Source organism: Equus asinus, chromosome 2 (assembly GCF_041296235.1).
Source record: "Equus asinus isolate D_3611 breed Donkey chromosome 2, EquAss-T2T_v2, whole genome shotgun sequence".
NCBI lineage: Eukaryota > Metazoa > Chordata > Mammalia > Perissodactyla > Equidae > Equus > Equus asinus.
This window is the reverse complement of record NC_091791.1, coordinates 132,384,334-132,401,932: the sequence shown is the minus strand read 5'-3', so window position 1 is coordinate 132,401,932 and position 17,599 is coordinate 132,384,334. Positions and strand designations below refer to the sequence as shown.

The 17,599-nt window shown below is 39.0% G+C and overlaps 1 protein-coding gene across 2 annotated transcripts in view; it reads left to right on the top strand.

Annotated features, from left to right (window-relative positions):
* Positions 1-17,599, top strand: part of IQCH (IQ motif containing H) — a 177,027-nt gene that overhangs the window by 60,874 nt on the left and 98,554 nt on the right. Inside the window, exons 6-8 of one of the 2 annotated variants that reach the window (XM_070499300.1) lie at positions 3,030-3,158; positions 14,643-14,719; positions 16,508-16,546. In XM_070499300.1, the coding sequence (XP_070355401.1) occupies positions 3,030-3,158; positions 14,643-14,719; positions 16,508-16,546 (245 nt within the window). Of the gene's footprint in view, positions 1-3,029; positions 3,159-14,642; positions 14,720-16,507; positions 16,547-17,406; positions 17,543-17,599 lie in introns of those variants that run through there. The other variant, XM_070499298.1, reaches the window with a different exon arrangement.

Here is a 17,599-nt window from a genome sequence, read left to right as displayed (position 1 = left end):
TACGTACTTGCCATATGTCTGGTACTGTGCAAGGTAATATGAGCGTCAGGAAAGCACAAGCTGCAGAAATGCAGATGCAGTGTCTAGGTTTTTCACATGTTCCTGATGCTCTTAAATGTCATTTAAGCCTCATTCCAGGTCTACACAAGTCCTACATGAGCTGAAAGATTAACAACATGCAAAAGAGAGAATCATTTTGAAAAATGTATGGCAAACTTCCCAACTTTTTCTTGAATTATCTTGCTAAATTCAAAAAAGACAGCTTACTTTCTTTGTTTTTTTTTAATGGTTAAGAATGTGTGTCTCACAGTACACAGACCACATTTTCAACTCAGGCTCTGTGTGACCTCGGGAAGGTTGCTCTCTGATCTTAAAATAAACCCTAAACTCCATAGAGAAGGCATGGCTGACCTGGCCTTCACCCCGTTCTCATCCCACTCTGCTATCTCTGCGCTCCAGCCGCGCGGACCTTCTCTCTTCCTTATCCGGCCATCGCATTTTCCTATCAGGCCTTCACAAGCGCCTTTATCTCTGCCTGTAAAAGTCACTTCCTCACTATCTGTCTTTCTCCTTCATAGATGATTATGTTTTTTGTAACTATATTCTTTATTGTCTCTCACTCAACAGGAAATAGCTCTCTATAAGACGTTAATCCATTTACAGAGATCACCAAATCCCCACTCATCGTAGCTACCAACAAGAAATAATTTCTCAACCATAAACAAACCAAAAATAAAAACAAGACACAAAATTAATAGGGAGTAATACTAAAATTAGAAAAACAGTGTCAACAAAGTTCTATCGCCACTTTGAACTTAGCTGTGGGAGCCAAGAAAATACGTATCTGTGCTTGGTTCCCTGTGAGGTGCACCTTTTCCAGCAATTTCGGATGAATCTTTGGCTCGCCTTGGTGGAATCTCTAAAATTCTTAAAGGATATATATTCCTTAAAGTAAAATCATAAATATCATATAAATATAAAATGAATGCATGTCAAAGATTTTGTTTAACTCATTAAGTAAGGGAACCAGTAAGATGTTACAGTTGATTCAAAGGAGAATCCAAACATCAGAGACATTTATAAATCAAGAATACTGAAATAGATTTGCAAACGGATGCAAAACTGGCTTTTGGCAGGGGTGGGAAGAATTGCCCCTCCATGTGACAGAATTTATTTGCATGTGCATAAACAAAAATTATTTGCATTGCTTTCAGTTTTCCATAAATTAACTTTAATCTCTACAGAACTGTAAAATAAACTAATCAAAACCAAAGGTGATTATAGGATCAGATAATCTCCAGAGGTTCCAGCACTTCAATGAAAAGATATCCAGTAATCTCTTTGGCTTATTCTGAAGTCTTAGATTTTTCCTTCCAATGGTAAATGTGAACATGTGTGTTTGTCTAAAATTAAATGAATTGCTTCAACCAGTGCTAAAGCAAGGGTTAAAATCAGGCTTATATTCTTTGGGATTCTCAGAGAGTGAAACTAACTCTGGTAATTAAAGTATACTGAGTTAGAGGGAGCACTGTTTTTCATACCTGCAAAGCAGACATAGCTCTTGGAAATGGGATTTGATATCTCTAGGTGGAAAATATTTGTGAGGACAAAGAATTAGTCTTAATATTTTAAAGTAGTTAAATTTGGTGTTATAAAAATTTTTTAATGAAGTACTAATTTCAAAAAGGGCTTGACGAGTTACACTCTGGATTGGTAGTTCTTAAGTTTTAAGAGTACACAAGATTGACTTGGATGCTCATTTAAAGTGTAGATTACTGGGCCCAAGCTCCAGTGGTTCTCAAACTTCAAGGAGCACAACTATTTCCTGGAGGCTTCAAAAATGCAGATTCCCAGGCCCGGCCTCAGAAATTTGGACAGGTCTGGGATGGAGCCCAGGAATCTCCATTTTTAATAAGAAGTTCTCCCCCCAAATGATTCCGCAGTGAGTAAACTGAAGATTTCTCTTTGGAATCATTGTTTTACCAGTGAAGTCTTCTTCAGCTCTCCGATCCCTCAGTGATCATTCTTCTGAATTCCTAGAACACTAGACTTCCACATCCTTAATAACAACATAATATAGTCATAGAGGCCGTAAAGCCGAGGGAAACGATATTTGTCCCTCTTAGAGTGTATGCCAACTTCTTTGGCTTAGTCCAGGTTGGCACGCGGTTTGTATCTAGGATTTCCTTGAGACCCAGAATTCTTTACTTCTCTTTCTATGACGTGAGAGCAGCAAGAAGCTGCAGCCCTATCACGAGTTTCTGTCAAGCACTCCTCAAGTTTCTGGGCTTCTGGCTTCAATACAATAGATCCACCTTAATGAAAATTTTGCCCCTGACAGCAAGCTTTGTTCAATTATTCATTTACTCATTAATTTATTCATTTGTTTATTTTTTTTTACAATGCCTCTTGTCCTTAAAAAGCTTTGGCACCAGCTATGCTGACACAGTATGAGTTCTGGGCATTGTAAATCAGTTGCATTAATACCAACCACTTTGCCCAGTTACACTAAAGTAACCTACTTGGGCATTCATATCTTCTGGTGATAGGAGCAATATCGAAAAATAACTCTTTCTTTTATAAAAGATGACGTTACAACAGAGGCATAATTTTAAACACACAGGTTTTCTTTCTTTCAGAACAAAACATTTCCTTAGTTATTACAACTGTGATCTGATTTCTCCGAATTTTTTAAAGAATAACAATATTATCAATAATTGAAAATGTTGTAAGCATGAAGAAGTTTTAGTTTACCTTGAAATTATATTTCTACCTTAAAATACAATTATCATAGTACAAGTTTATTTCATAATACCACTATTAGAAATGCCATTTTTTCTGGGGTTAGAATATGAGGCTTAAACGTACAGGTACTATAGCTCTTCTTTCATGCAAAGGATCATGACATTAGATGTCCTCTCACAAATACGATAATGGATAGAATAAGTCACACTTGTGAAATCTACAGAGCTCGGACTTTGTGGAAATGCTTGGAGTTAAATTCATGTTCTTCTAACCTTCCTTTTTAGGGGTTTTAAGTATGATAGAGCGAGGATTGATTCCACCAACAGCAAGGATTACCTTTCAGAATCCACCCGTTTTACCAAGAGCGGCTCCTCTGCATAATTTTGGTGAAGCACGTAGGATTCCAGCTGCCGGTGAGACAGTCTTGCCTGTATGCTTATTTGGGGATACACCCAAGTTGCCTCCCACCAAAATCTAGTCTTCTAGCATCCAACTTTGATTTCCAATAATAGGACAAGATGAAAGTTGTAATGATTCTGAGTTTCATTTTACTGTGTAAAGTATGTTTAGTCTCTTTGTAAAATACTTATTGAGGGCCTGTGTGCTCTTTGTGTTAGAAGGTTAGTGTTTTCAAGGAGCTTACAGCTTGGTTGGGAAAACAAGACAGACATAAGAAAGATAAATAATAATACAAGTAGCATAGAATAAAAACCAAATGGATGTTAAAGTCTAGTGACACAGGAGTTCAGAGGAATGACTACTGAGAGGTGAGATGATAGAAGAAGACCAAAGAAGAAACAGGATGGAATAGAGTGTTCAACAAAAGCGCCAACCTGAAATCTACTGACTAGTTGCAGAACCTCCGGCAAGCCATTTAATTTCTCTGGGCCTCAGCTTTCCCAGTTATAAAATGAGGGGTTTTGGCTAAACTAAGTCATCTGTTCAACAACTATTTGTTGAATGCTTGCTTTATCCGAGGTAGCATTTAGGTGCTGGGGATGCAACAGAGACTAAGACAGACAACATTTCTGCTCTCATGGTGTTTACATTCTAGTGGGAGATACAGATAATAAGCAGGTAAGCAAATGAGAATTTAAGCTAGTGCGAAGTGCTAGAAATAAAATAAAACAACATGGGTTAGAGAGTGATAAGGAATTGGTTACTTTGCTTGTGAGGGAAGGGTCAGGGAGTGTCTGTCAGAAGAGGTATGAGGCTTGAGATGAGATCCAGATGATGAAAAAGGGCCAGTCATGTAAAGATCTATGAAAGAGCATTTCAGATATAGGACGGCACAGGCACAAAGCCCTGAGGACTAAGGGGGGAATGAACAAGAACTCTAGTGTGATTGGAGGTCCAAGAGCAAGAGAGAGAAAGGGAGGAGATGAGGCTGGAGAGGTAGAGAGTGGTGACCTGATGTAGGCTAGAACAGAGACTATGAGTTGTCCTCAGTATTCGTTCTTTCCCACCTCCACAGTAATAGAGTCATGGGTGGGCACGTGTCATCTTGGCTAAAGACAACATTTCCCAGGCTTCCTTTCAGCTAGATGTGCCACGCAAACAGGTTCTGGACAATGAGGATATAAGCGGAAGTGGAAAGAGAAATGTCTGGACTGTGCCCTTAAGAGGAAAGGACCATTTCCCCTTTCCTTTCCCCTCTCTGGCTAGCTAGGATGCAGAAATGATGGATTTGGGGAGGATAGTATCAGTGGATATGAAGAAAAGTGAACAAATTCAGGTTATATTTTGGAGGTGGAGCCATGAGGACTGGCTGATGGGTAGGCATGAGGGAAAGACAGGCATCAAGTATAAATATGTATGAATGTATAAAAGAATATGTATAAATGTACATCAATTTTGTATCCATTCTACTGTTAATGGGAATTTCAACAGTTTATACTATAGAGTTATTAAGAACTATGAACATTCTTGTAAATGTCTTTTAAAGCACATATGTATGCATTTCTGTTGGATACATATCAAAAAGTAGAATTGCTGAGTCATAGTATATACATATGCTCAGATTTAGTAGATATTGCCAAACAGTTTTCCAAGGTGGTTATACTGATTTATTTTCCTACTAGCAGTACAGGAGAATTTCAGATAATATATATCTTTGTCAACATGATATTTCAGGCTTTGTTTTTTTTTTTTTCAATTTTAGCCATCCTGAAGAGTCTATTGTGGTATCTCTTTGTGGGTTTAATTTCTATTTCCCTGGTGACCAATAAAGTTGAGCGGTTTTTTTTGATATCTGTATTGGTCATTTGAGTATCTTCTTTTGTAAAGTGATTTAAGACCCTGAGCTGTTTTTTTAAAAAATGAGTTGTCTTTATTTTTCTTAGTTATTTATAGGAATTATGTGTGTATTCTGGATACTAATCTTTTATCAGTTGCATGTATTGCAAATAATTTTTCCTACTCTATGGCGTGGCATTTCATTCTCCTGCTGGAGTCTTTTTAAGTTAAACTTGATTTTGAGATAATTGTAGATTCACATGCAGTTGTAAGAAATAGCATGGAGAGATCCTTTACACTCTTAGCTCAGTTTTTTCCAGTAATAACATATTGTAAAACCATAGTACAATATCACAACTGGGGCACTGCTACAGCCAAGATACAGAACATTTCCTTCACCACAAGGGTTCCTCCTGTTGTCATTTTATAGCCACACCCACTTCCCTCCCACCCCACACCCCCTTGTTCCCTGGCAACCAATAATCTGCTCTTCATTTCTATAATTTTATCATTTCAAGTATGTTAGATAAATGGAGTCATATAGTGTGTAACCTTTTGGGATTGGCTTTTTTCACTCAGCATAATTCTCTGAAGATTCATCCAGGTTGTTGCTTATATCAGTAATTTATTGCTTTTTATTGATGACTAGTATTTCATGGTATGAATGTACCACAGTTGTCACACCATTCACCTGTCAAAGGACAGGTGAGTTGTTTCCAGTTTTTGGCTACTATGAATAAAGCTGCTATAAACCTTTGTGTACAGGTTTTTGTATGAACATACGTTTTTGTTTTTTTATGATAAATGACCAGGAGTGTAATTGCTGGGTCTTATGATAGTTGCATGTTTACTTCCTCTATATACATTTAGAACCACATCAGATGGTGTTATAATTTTTGTTTCAACCATGAAATATAATTTAGAAAACTCAAGAGGAAAAGGAAAGTCTATTGTTTTTATCCATATTTTTGCTTACCGTGTTGTTTCTTCCTTCCTGTTGTTCCAAGATTCCTTCTTTCATCATTTCCTTCCTATTTAGAGAATTTTCTTTAGCCATTCTTTTAGGATTGGTATACTAGTGACAAATTATCTTGGTTTTTCTTCATCTTAGAATGCCTTGATTTCCTCTTTATCCCTAAAGGATATTTTCACTAGGTAGAGGATTCTGGGTTGACAGTTTTCTTTTCTTTCAGTACTTAAAAAAAAGTTGAGCCACTTCCTTTTGGCCTCCATGGTTTCTGATGAGACATCCACTGTCATTTGAATTGTTTCTCCCTTGTAGGTAAGGTATTGTTTTTCTCTTGCTGCTTCCAAGATGTTTTTCTCTGTCTTTAGTTTTCAGAAGTTTAACTATGTCTTGGTGTGGATTGCTTTGGTTTTTTCCTGTTTGAGTTTGGCTCAGTTTCTTGAATCTGCAGGTTTGTCTTTTGCCAAATTTGGGAAGTTTTCAGACATTCTTTCTTTGAGTACTTTTTTCAGCTTTGTCTTCTATCCCCTCTCTTTCTGGGACTACAATGATACAAGTGCTGGCTCTAGTCCCACAGTCCTTAAGGCTCTGTTCACTTTTTTCCCAATCTATTTTCTCCCTGTTCTTCAGATTGGGTAATTTCTATTTTTCTATCTTCTAGTTCACTGGTTCCTCTCGCCCCTTTATTCTGTTCTTGAGCCATCCCCTGAAATTTATATTTAGATAATTGTATTTTTCAATTCTAAAATTTTAATTTGGTTCCTCTTTAAATGTTTTATTTTCTTGAGGAGGCTTTCTATTTCTTTGGTGAGATTTTATATTTTTTCATTTGTTTCAAGTGTTTTTCTAATTGCTTGTGGAAGCATTTTTATGATGTCTGCTTTGAAATATTTGTCAGATAATTCTAAGATCTCTATCATCTTAATGTTGGTATCTATTCATTGTCTTTTTTCATTCATTTTGAGATCTCCTCAGTTCTTGGTATGGTAAGTGATTTTCAATAGGAACTTTGACATTTTGCATATTATGTTATGAGACTCTGGTGCTTAAATCTGCTTTAGCTGGTTCCTCTGACACTCCTATTTATTCCCTCTGCATTTGAGGAATAACTCCAATTAGTTGGAATATATTGTCTTGGTTATATATGCTGGATTTTATTTGCTATTACATAGGGATTTGTGGAACAAAGATTTAGCAGCAAAGTTTGTGCTTTATGTCATTCCTCATAGTTAACATGTTATAGTAACTGAAATTTGAACCGTATTGTTGGAGGACTGACATTATTTAACTAAACTATGGTAACAATTTTGTGCATATTGGAACAGTAAAAAGTGAGGACTGTATGTACATTAAATGTGAATGGTCTAAATTCACCAATTAAAAGACACAGATTGTCAGATTGGATAAATAAGCAAGACTCAACTATATGTGGTCTATGAGAAACTCATTTTAAATATAGAGATGTAGAGAGGTTAAAATAGAAGGAGAAAGAGAAGAAACAAATTTTCCTTACAGAAGTATTCCAAATAATATAAGTAGTTACTTCTCCCTCCAGAGGTGGAGCTTAATTCTCCCTCCCTTGACTTACTTGCTCATATCCAAATAAGCATATGGAAAAGGAAAAATAGAAAATTTACAGTGGAGAAACCTAGCAGACCCTACCTTAACCCAATGACCAAGGTTAATGTCACCAGTGATGTCCCCTGATATGATGTGATGAGGAGGGAACTTCACCTCTGTGTTATTCTCCCTAAAAACCCTCAACTCAGTGTAACTATGAGAAAAACATAGACAAACCCAAATTGAGGATATTCTACAAAATACCTGACCAGTATTCCTCAAAACTATTAAGGTCATGAAAAATAAAGAAAGACTGAGAAACTGTCACAAACCGGAGGAGACTAAGGAGACATGATGATTAAATACAATGTGGTATCCTGGTCAGATCCTGGAACACTAAAAGGACAGTGTAAAAACTAATGAAATCTGAATGAAGACTGGAATTTGGTTAATAGTAATATACCAATGCTGGTTTCTTAGTTTTAACAAATGCATAGTAAGGAAATATGTTAACATTAGGGGAAATTGAATGAGGATATATAGCAAGTTTTCTGTGAGTCTAAAATTATTCTAAATTTAAAAATTTGTTTTTTACAAGAAGTCCAAAATAAATGATGAGAAAAGGCATCAATTAAATGTAAATTAAAGATTAATAAAAAGAACAATGGGCAATCATATACCATGCAAAAAATAATCAAAGCTGGATTGACTGTATTAATATCAGACAAACAAGATACATTAGCAAGGATAAAGAGAAATGTCAGTGATAAAAGAGCCAATTCAGGAAGAATATATAACAATCCTAAATTGTGTACCTCATAACAGAGATTGGAAATCCATGAAGCAAAAATTAATGAAATTTAAAAAATAGTCAAATCAACAACTTTAATTGGATATTCCAACACTCTTCTCTCAATAATTGATAGAACTAGAAAACAAACAAAAAAAATCAGTAACAATATAGAAGACTTGAACAACACTATCAACCAATTTTAACACATTTATAGAACATAAAAGCACAACAGCAGAACACTAATTCATTTCAAATGCACTTGGAACATTCACCACAATAGATCATATTCTGGACCTTAAAACAAATCTTAACAAACTTAAAAGAATTGGAATTATACAAAATATACTCTCTGGCCATAACAGAATTAAACTAGAAACCAATTAGAGAAAAATATCTGGGAAATCTCCCAAATATGTGCAAATTAAAGAACACACATCTAAGTAACCCATAGGTCAAAGAGGAAGTCATATGGATATTTAAAAATATTTTGAATCGAATGAAAATAACAACACAAGGTATAAATATTTGTAGGATGCAGCTAAAGTAGAATCTACAGGAAAATTTATTATTATTAAGTATGCAATAGATTATGTCTTAAAAATGTACATATCTTAATTTTAAAACACTTTATTGCTAAAAAATGCTAACCATCATCTGAGCCTTCAGTGAATCATAATCTCTGTTTTTTTTCTGGTGGAGGGGCTTGCCTTGATGTTGATGGCTGCTGACTGATTAGGGTGGTGGTTGCTGAAGGCTGGGGTGCCACATCGATTGACTCTTCCTTTCACAAATGATTTTTCTGTAGCATGCAATGCTATTTGATAGTATTTTATCCACATAGAACATCTTTCAAAATTGGAGTCAATCCTCTCAAACCTTTCTGCTTTATCAGCCAAGTTTATACTATATTTCAACAATCTTCAGAGCATCTTCACCAGGAGTAGATGCCATCTCAAGAGAACAATATTTCCTCATCCATAAGAAGCAGCTCTTCATCCATTCAAGTTTTATCATGAGATCACAGCGGTTCAGTCCCATCTTCAGGCTCTACTTCTAATTCTAGTTCTCTTGCTATTTCCACCACGTTTGCAGTTATTTCCTCCACTGAAGCCTTGAGCTCCTCAAAGTCATGCATGAGGGTTGGAATCAACTAATCAGCTTCTTCCAAACTCCTGTTAATGTTGATATTTTGACCTCTTCCTATGAATCACAAGTGTTCTTAATGGAATCTAGAATGGTGAATCCTTTCCAGAAGGTTTTCAATTTACTTTGCCCAGGTCCATCAGAGGAATCCCTATCTATGGCAGCTAGAGCCTTAGGAAATGTGGTTCCTAAATAATAAGACTTGAAATTACACCTTGATCCATGGGCTGCACAATGGATGTTGTGTTAGCGGGCATGAAAACAACATTAATATTAATCTCATTGTGCGTCTCCATCAGAGCTCTTGGGTGACCAGGTGCCTTGTCAATGGGCAGTAGTATTTTGAAAAGAATTTTTTTCTTTTTGAGCAGTAGGTCTCAACAGTGGGCTTAAAATATTCAGCAAACCATGCTGTAAACAGATGTGTTGTCATCCAGGCTTTGTTGTTCCATTTATAGAGCACAGGCAGAGGAGATTTAGCATAATTCTTAAGGGCCCTAGGATTTTGGGAATGGTAAATCAGGACTGGCTTCAACTTAAAGTCACCAGCTGCATTAGCCTCCAACAAGAGAGTCAGCCTGTCCTTTGAAACTTTGAAGCCAGGCATTGACTTCTCTTCTCTAGCTATGAAAGTCCTAGATGGCATCTTCTTCCAACAGAAAGCTATTTCGTCTACACTGAAAATCTGTTGTTCAGTGTAGCCCCTTCATTAATGATCTCAGCTGGATCTTCTGGAGAACTTGCTGCAGCTTCTGCATCAGCACTTGCTGCTTCACCCTGTACTTTTATGTTATGGAGATGGCTTCTTTCCTTAAACCTCATGAACCAACCTCTACTAGCTTCAGACTTTTCTTCTGCAGCGTCCTCACCTCTCTCAGGCTTCATAGAGTTGAACAGAGTTAGGGCCTTGCTCTGGACTAGGCTTTGGTTTATGGGAATGTTGTGGCTGGTTTGCTCTTCTATCCAGACCACTAAAACTTTCTCCATATCAGCAATAAAGCTGTTTTGCTTTCCTGTCACTCATGTGTTCACTGGAGTAGCACTTTTAATTTTCTTCAAGAACTTTTCCTTTGCATTCACAACTTGGCTAATTGTTTGACACGAGAGGCCTAGCTTTTGGCCTATCTCAGCTTTTGACATGCCTTCCTCACCAGGCTTAATCATTTCTAGCTTGTGATTTAAAGTGAGAGATGTGCGACTCTTCCTTTCACTTGAACACTTAGAGGCCATTGTAGGGTTATTAATTGGCCTAATTTCAATATTGTTGTGTCTCAGGGAATAGGGAGGCCCGAGGAGGGGGAGAGAGACGAGGAAATGGCTGATTGATGGAGCAGTCAGGACACACACAGCATTCATCAATTAAGTTTGCCATGGGCACGGTTCATGGTGCCCCAAAACAACCACAATAGTAACATCAAAGATCAGTAGTCATAGATCACCATAACAAATATAATAATAATGAAAAAGTTTGAAATATTGTGAGAATTACCAAAATGTGACATGGAGACACAAAGTATACAAATGCTATTGGAAAAACAGCGCCAACAGACTTATTTGACACAGGGTTGCCATAAACTTTCAATTTGTAAAAAACGCAGTATCTGCAAAGCACAATAAAGCAAAGTGCAATAAAACAAAGTATGCCTATGTTAGAAAAGTAGGGAGAGCTAAGCTCCCCCCTTAAGAAACTAGAAAAAGAAAGGCAAATTTTACCAAAATCAAGCAGAAGGAAAGAAATGATAGGAAAAAAAGTAAAAGTCAAAGTAATTGAAAAGTAGAAAAAAATAGAGAAACTTAGTGAAACTGAATTCTATTTCTTGGAAAATATCAGCCAAATTGGTAATGTTCTAGCCAGACTAACCAAGATAAAAAGAGAGAAGGCACAAATTACCCATATCAGGAATGAAGGGGCAACATCGTTACAATATACGCCAACATAAAAAATAATCATTTGTGGGGCTGGCCCAGTGGTGTAGTGGTTAACTTTGCGTGCTCTGCTTCAGCAGCCTGGGGTTCGAAGGTCCAGATCCCGGGTGTGGACCCAGCACAGCTTGTCAAGCCATGCTGTGACAGCATCCCACATACAAAATAGAGGAAGATTGGCACAGGCGTTAGCTCAGGGACAATCTTCCTCAAGCAGAAAAAGAGGAAGATTGACAACAGATGTTAGCTCAGGGCCAATCTTCCTTACAAAAATAAATAAATAAATAAATAGATCAGCAGCATCATCATTATCATCATTCAATATAGTTCAACATTGATGACAGGGAAAAAGTCTCCGGACAGAGTAGAAGTAGAAGAGAATTTTGTGAAGCTGATTATTGTTTTCAACCAAAACCCCAGAGTAAGCAATACTCTTAGTAGGGAAACTTTAGAAGCATCCTATTTCTCCATTAAAAGCAGAGACAGTTCAGGGCCTGCCCACTGGTGTAGGGGTTAAGTTCGTGCACTCTGCTTCTGTGGCCAGGGGTTCGCTGGTTCGGATCCAGGCGTAGACCTGAGCACTGCTTATCAAGCCATGCTGTGGCAGGCGTCCCACATATCAAATGGAGGAAGATGGGCACAGATGTTAGCTCAGGGGCCAGTCTTCCTCGGCAAAAAGAGGAGGATTGGCGGCAGATGTTAGCTCAGGGCTAATCTTCCTCAAAAAAAAAAAAAATAAAGCAGAGACAGTTCAAGGATGACCACTACTGCCACCACTGGCCAACTGTTGAACATTGTCCTTGAGGCCCCAGCACATGCAATAAGACAAAGAATGGAATGGAGAGAACAAGGAGGGAGGAATGGGTACCAGCCAGAAATGCATGTGACTACAAACATCAGAAACCCTAACTACCAGTGGCTTAAACACTGAGGAGTTCATTTGTCTCACACATAAGAACTCAGGAAGGAGGGAGTCTAGGGCTGGTGGTGCTGATGAACAGGGCTGCGCGGCTCTCTTTCTGCTTTGCCTTCCTTAGCATGTTTGATTTCATCCTCATGCTTGCCACCTCATGGCTCTAAGACGGCTCCCGTAGAGTTGGGCCTTAACTTACACAGTCCAGGCAGGAAGAAGGGGAAATAGTGGTGCCAGTCTCTTCCCAGAAGCCCCTGGATGGACGTCACCTTACATCTCATTGGTCATATGGCCACTGTTAACTATAAGAAAGGCTGGGAAAGTGAATGTCCAGGGATAAGATTAGCGTTAGGGTTAGGATTTGGGACACACATACTATATACTTAGTATGACACGTTATGCTTGGACTAGTCCATTCATGAAAGTCTGTTCTTCCTCGAGTATTAAATATAGTTAATATTCAGGGCATATTTATACTAAAATGATATTTGTTGTTCATCTAAAATTAAAATTTAACTGTGTGTTCTTTTTAAGATTTTTTGCTAAATCTTGTGACACTAGGACGTGGGCACGTTGTTACCCTGAAGAAACTGAGCTTCTAAAATTAGCCAGGAAGAGAGGGTGATGGCTGCTTGAGAGGCACGTGTCAGTAACTTCCGCAGAAGCCTACAAGTTTCCCCAGAAAGACAACGGTTTTCAGCTGACGTTAACACTGGCAAAATGTATCATACAGATTTTTACAGAAGGAAAATTGAGTCACAAAATAGGTGGTGCCTTCAGACACAGACGCGTTCTTCAAATGCCTGTGTCCCGTAAAATTCGAGGCTGCGTGAAGTTATAATTTAGAGATAGAATTTCTGCAGGTAACTAAGAAAAACTTAAAAAAAAAATTTTCAGAGATACCATTAACTGTGGATAATCCATGTGAAATTACAAACCTTTTAGATCTTTATCCTACCAAATTTCATTAAAATTTTACTAAAATCCTTTTAATATTAGGCCCACTTGAAAACTTCTCAGCTGCTATTTTGTTTCACTTTGGGAGTTTAACCGTAAACCTCGCTTGTCTGCCGGAGCCTGAAAGTTAAACAAAAAGTGTACGGAGCCTGAAGACAATGGGAGTAACCGGCTTTACAGTGAATCTGTGGGTTCAGTCAGCCTGGGGGCAGGGTGTGGACTGGCTTCACAAGTGGGAGAGCCAAGTCCAGGCGGACAGTGGGGCAGGAGAGCACAAAGGTCGAGGCACAAATGTATAGGCTGTAAATGGAGTCTTCGTCCACTTTAGCCCACAGCCCAGGGCTGGGGAGGTGGGGGGCTGGCTCGGTCAGGGAGGCTCCCTGGAAACCAGCAAAACCCAGAAAGGTAGTAAAACTGGATTGGTCAGATGCAACAAACACATCCGTTTTGTGGAGGGGAGTTTTAGTGATAAGACTCTGGAATTCCTGCTACTTTTCAAGAGATGGCTGAAGACATTCCTTGCAGCCCACTCAAGGCAGCGTGAGAGAACTGAGTCCTCAAGGCGAATTCTAAATTGTACCCTGATGGGCTGTATTTGATCCACATCTGTCAATTCTTTCTGAGACTGTTGTTATAGAACTAACACAAAAGGGTGGACTAAGGAAGTGAGTGGAAAGACGCCTCACTTCTTTGACTCAATGAACTATTTAAATAAATTACTTGTTCTCTTTCTTGGAATCAGTAGTGTAAGGATCTTTCTCCCCTGAGAATGTCAGACTCCGGCTGTTTGTAAAGGGCAGTTGGGCTGCTGCCAGGCAACAGGAAAGAGGTAATTTCTCTCCCAAGTATTATCTACCATGTAGGCTTAACTCCCTATGGAGTAGATGTGGTCCCCAAAATTTGTTGCTTATGGATTTAATTAATTTCAAAAATAATATTTACTGTTTTTCACTTGTATTATTTCCCCCAAGCCATTTAAATTCTTTAGAATCATCTTTTTCAGTGACTACACAACAGAATAGTCCATCATATGTAGTTACGTTAATTTACCTTTTAAGTGATTTTGGGAATAATGTTATTTAAAGAAATCTTATAGCAAAACATTTTATAAGACAAAGGTTACTCTCTAATTCACTTGCTTTTAAAATTTGCCTTTTCATCTAGGCAGTTTGTGTAAGGCGAGCTGACCTTATATTCTGATGGAAACGTTGCCCTCCCATGCTTTTGTTTTCCTTTTGAAGTCAATGATTACAAATGTTTCATTGAATTGATGCGCGAAGACTGGTAGTGAACAGTCAATGGGTGACAGAGCCATTTGACTGTCAAGGTGCGAACCCAATAGCATCAACCCAATGACTCAGCCTCTCCTTCTGGAAGAGGTAACATTGCACCACCTCCATCCACAGCCCCTTTCGCTACATCTCGGAAATCACAGCAGACTCCAGCAGAAGTGAAGATCTCTCCCAAGAAACAAAGATCGAAGGTATTCATATTTCTAACTAAGAAAAGAAAATTGTGCTCATTTACAATATTCTCTGAGAGTTTTGGAAATACACATGTCTTGTAGAGTTGTACCTTTCCCATAGAAATTAATACTGTTTCAGCTGCTGCTGGGACGCATTTGATTTTAAAAGAGGGGATTGTTATACAAGTAAATTCTACCATGACATTATCAGTGGAGGCTAAAAGAATTCAATCATGTCACATTATTGCAAGATTAACTAAATGACTGGGTCAACCTAGACCATTAGCTGGTCAGGAGTCCCAGAGTCTTAGCAGTAGGTATTGCTTTATATCCAAATTTGTGTCGCATGGGGTATGTTATCGTGAGGTTTTACTGTATTTCACTTGTCTTTATGCAGAGGATAAAAAAAGCAAGGCATCCAATTTTGCACAGACTACCTTAATGAGGAAGGGGGAAGGAATTCTATATTCTTCCACATTAGGACGTCACAGTACAACATATTCAGCCTCACGAGATTCTCCTGGTTTAAGGAGGCTGGACGTTTGTAGCTTGCTTTCTTATGTTTATGAGCCGCAGACTGACTTGTGATAATTGAAACTTTTCACCACAGAAAGGAGACAGCTGGCAGTGTCTTTTTCAGGGTTTACCCTACGTGGTCATGTTTACAGCTGCTCCCATTAAAAAAAAAGAAAGAGAAACTGAAGAGTGGCACAGAAGAGATTACTCCTACCATGTCTACAGTCAACTGTTACCTGCTCCTCCCAGACCTTCATCTTTTAACGCCCAAATCCCCCTCGAGATGTTTTCACTGCCTTTGCAGCACTGGGGGGCTGTTTCCCCTTAAGAGATTTCCAAGCTGTTTATGGAGCAGCATGTCATGTGACACCCCAGTTGCCATGGCAAATATTTGTGTTTCATGAAAAACGTGGGTAAAAAAAAAAAATCAATGTAAATGGCCAAATCCCAAGATAGACGAGCCTTCGGGCTAGTGTTTGGCCCGCACCATTACGGCTTCAACTTCAGCTGTTTCACAGGCTGTGCGCAGGCCATGGGCTAATGTGCATAATGGGAACAGGCGGGGGCACCTGTTTTGATTCCCACCCTGTTCCCACAGTTTTATAGAGAACAGATCTACAGGTAATGCAAATATGACTAAGTTTTAGCCAGTAAGGGGTCTGCCTCAAAAAGAATTTTTTTTTAATAATGACGTTTTCTGAATGCTAATTAACCCTGCCTTTAATTTCCCTCTGTTGACTTCACAAAGCTTCCCCTACTGCTAGAAGCAGTAGTATTTAAAGACTCTTTCCTGTGGTCTCGAATTGGTACATTTCTGAATTGACTCTTCAATGGTAAATGTCATTATTCATATACTCTGTGGACAGTGTCCTAGCGTGGACGTTAAAAGTCTGAGAGACAGACTGCCTCCTGCCTGGCCTCCTGATAGAGCCGGAACAGATTTAGGATCAGTCCCCACCCCTCAGAGTGGTGCCACACAGAGAAGCCCTTTCTTGTAAATACTTCTCTGCATGTCCTCTAGAAGTGGGACTTGGCATCTGATTATAGTTGTTTTTGTAAATATTTACTTTGTCAAGCCCTTTCTTCAAAGCGAACAGGGCCCTTGGCAAGTAGAGCATCATTGTCTGGGGTGGGAAGGGCTTTCGTGTCTGCACGGAAAGAGGGAACAGGCTGGCCCAGCGGGGGAAGCTGGGGAGGGAGGGGGCGGGAGACTCTGTGCCTTCTATTTGTTTTGCAAAATTGCCCATGAGAGTCATTTTGATTTAAGCTGTGTCTCCTTCTTTATTGTAGGGGAAAGGCAAAAGGTCAAGAGGACATCATGATAAGAAGGTCTGTAATTTGTGTGACTAGTTGAAATTTGGGGTCTGTCACCTGATGTCCCTTCCTTTTGCTGCAGGGCAAAAGTATGGGAGGCAGCTTTGACAGCTGGACACGGCAACAAAAGTTCTTTTGCTCTTCTTTTACAAAAGAAATTAGATCCTGTTTTCAGAAAAAAACCATGGTTCATTTAAAGTGAAAACCCTTTTTCTTCCCCCCTCTGTTGGGACTGAATTACTTCTCAGGCTTCAGTCCAAAAAAGTGATTTAGCATACTCAAAATTTGACTGAATCACGACCGTCTTCAACCTCAATCTAATTTTTCGTGTTTTAAAAGTATACTTAAAAAGAAAGAAAACGCAAAAAAGGATTCAGTTGTCCTCCAGCACGTGCTCGTGTGCGTGCATGGGTGAGTGTGCATTCGTACTCATGCGCACACGCACACTGCATATGTGATGTACTAGGTGAGGGTATGGGATTTAGAGCTAAGCTGACTAAAACAAAGCAACAAAAAAGTTGGAAAAATGAAATAGTCCCCACCACGGCAAGTACATGCCAGCAAGGACCATTCCAGGGGGCCACACAGGTAATCAAAGTTCTGAACTGGAAGCGGGAGGGAGCTGGATTCTCCTCTTACAAATAGAGGAGCTCTGAGCACGCCCCTTAAATTCTCTGCACCTCCCTTTCCTCTCTGAGGAGTCAGTGTGTGAAAGAGCTTTGGAACTACGAAGGGCTTGTTATCATATTTCAATGGTCTATTTTTAAGAGCATCTTCTAGGCCTCCCTTTCTCAGTGATCTCATCAGTAAGAATTTCAGAGGGAGCTCAGCCACCCCTTTTCAAGGAAAAAAGCGCACCTTTTGGGCTCCGCATACTCCTGCAGAGCTGTGACAGACAGGGCTGTGTCTCGGCGATGGATGACGGCATACGGTCCTTGCGAACCTAGACGTGCTGCTCCTGGATAAACTCGTCAGTGCACTTAGACCCTCCAGCTCCCCTGACTGCTTGGGGTGAGGAACCCGTGAGCTTGCTTCTGCGCTTTAAAAATAGGGTGTGCTTTAAGAATA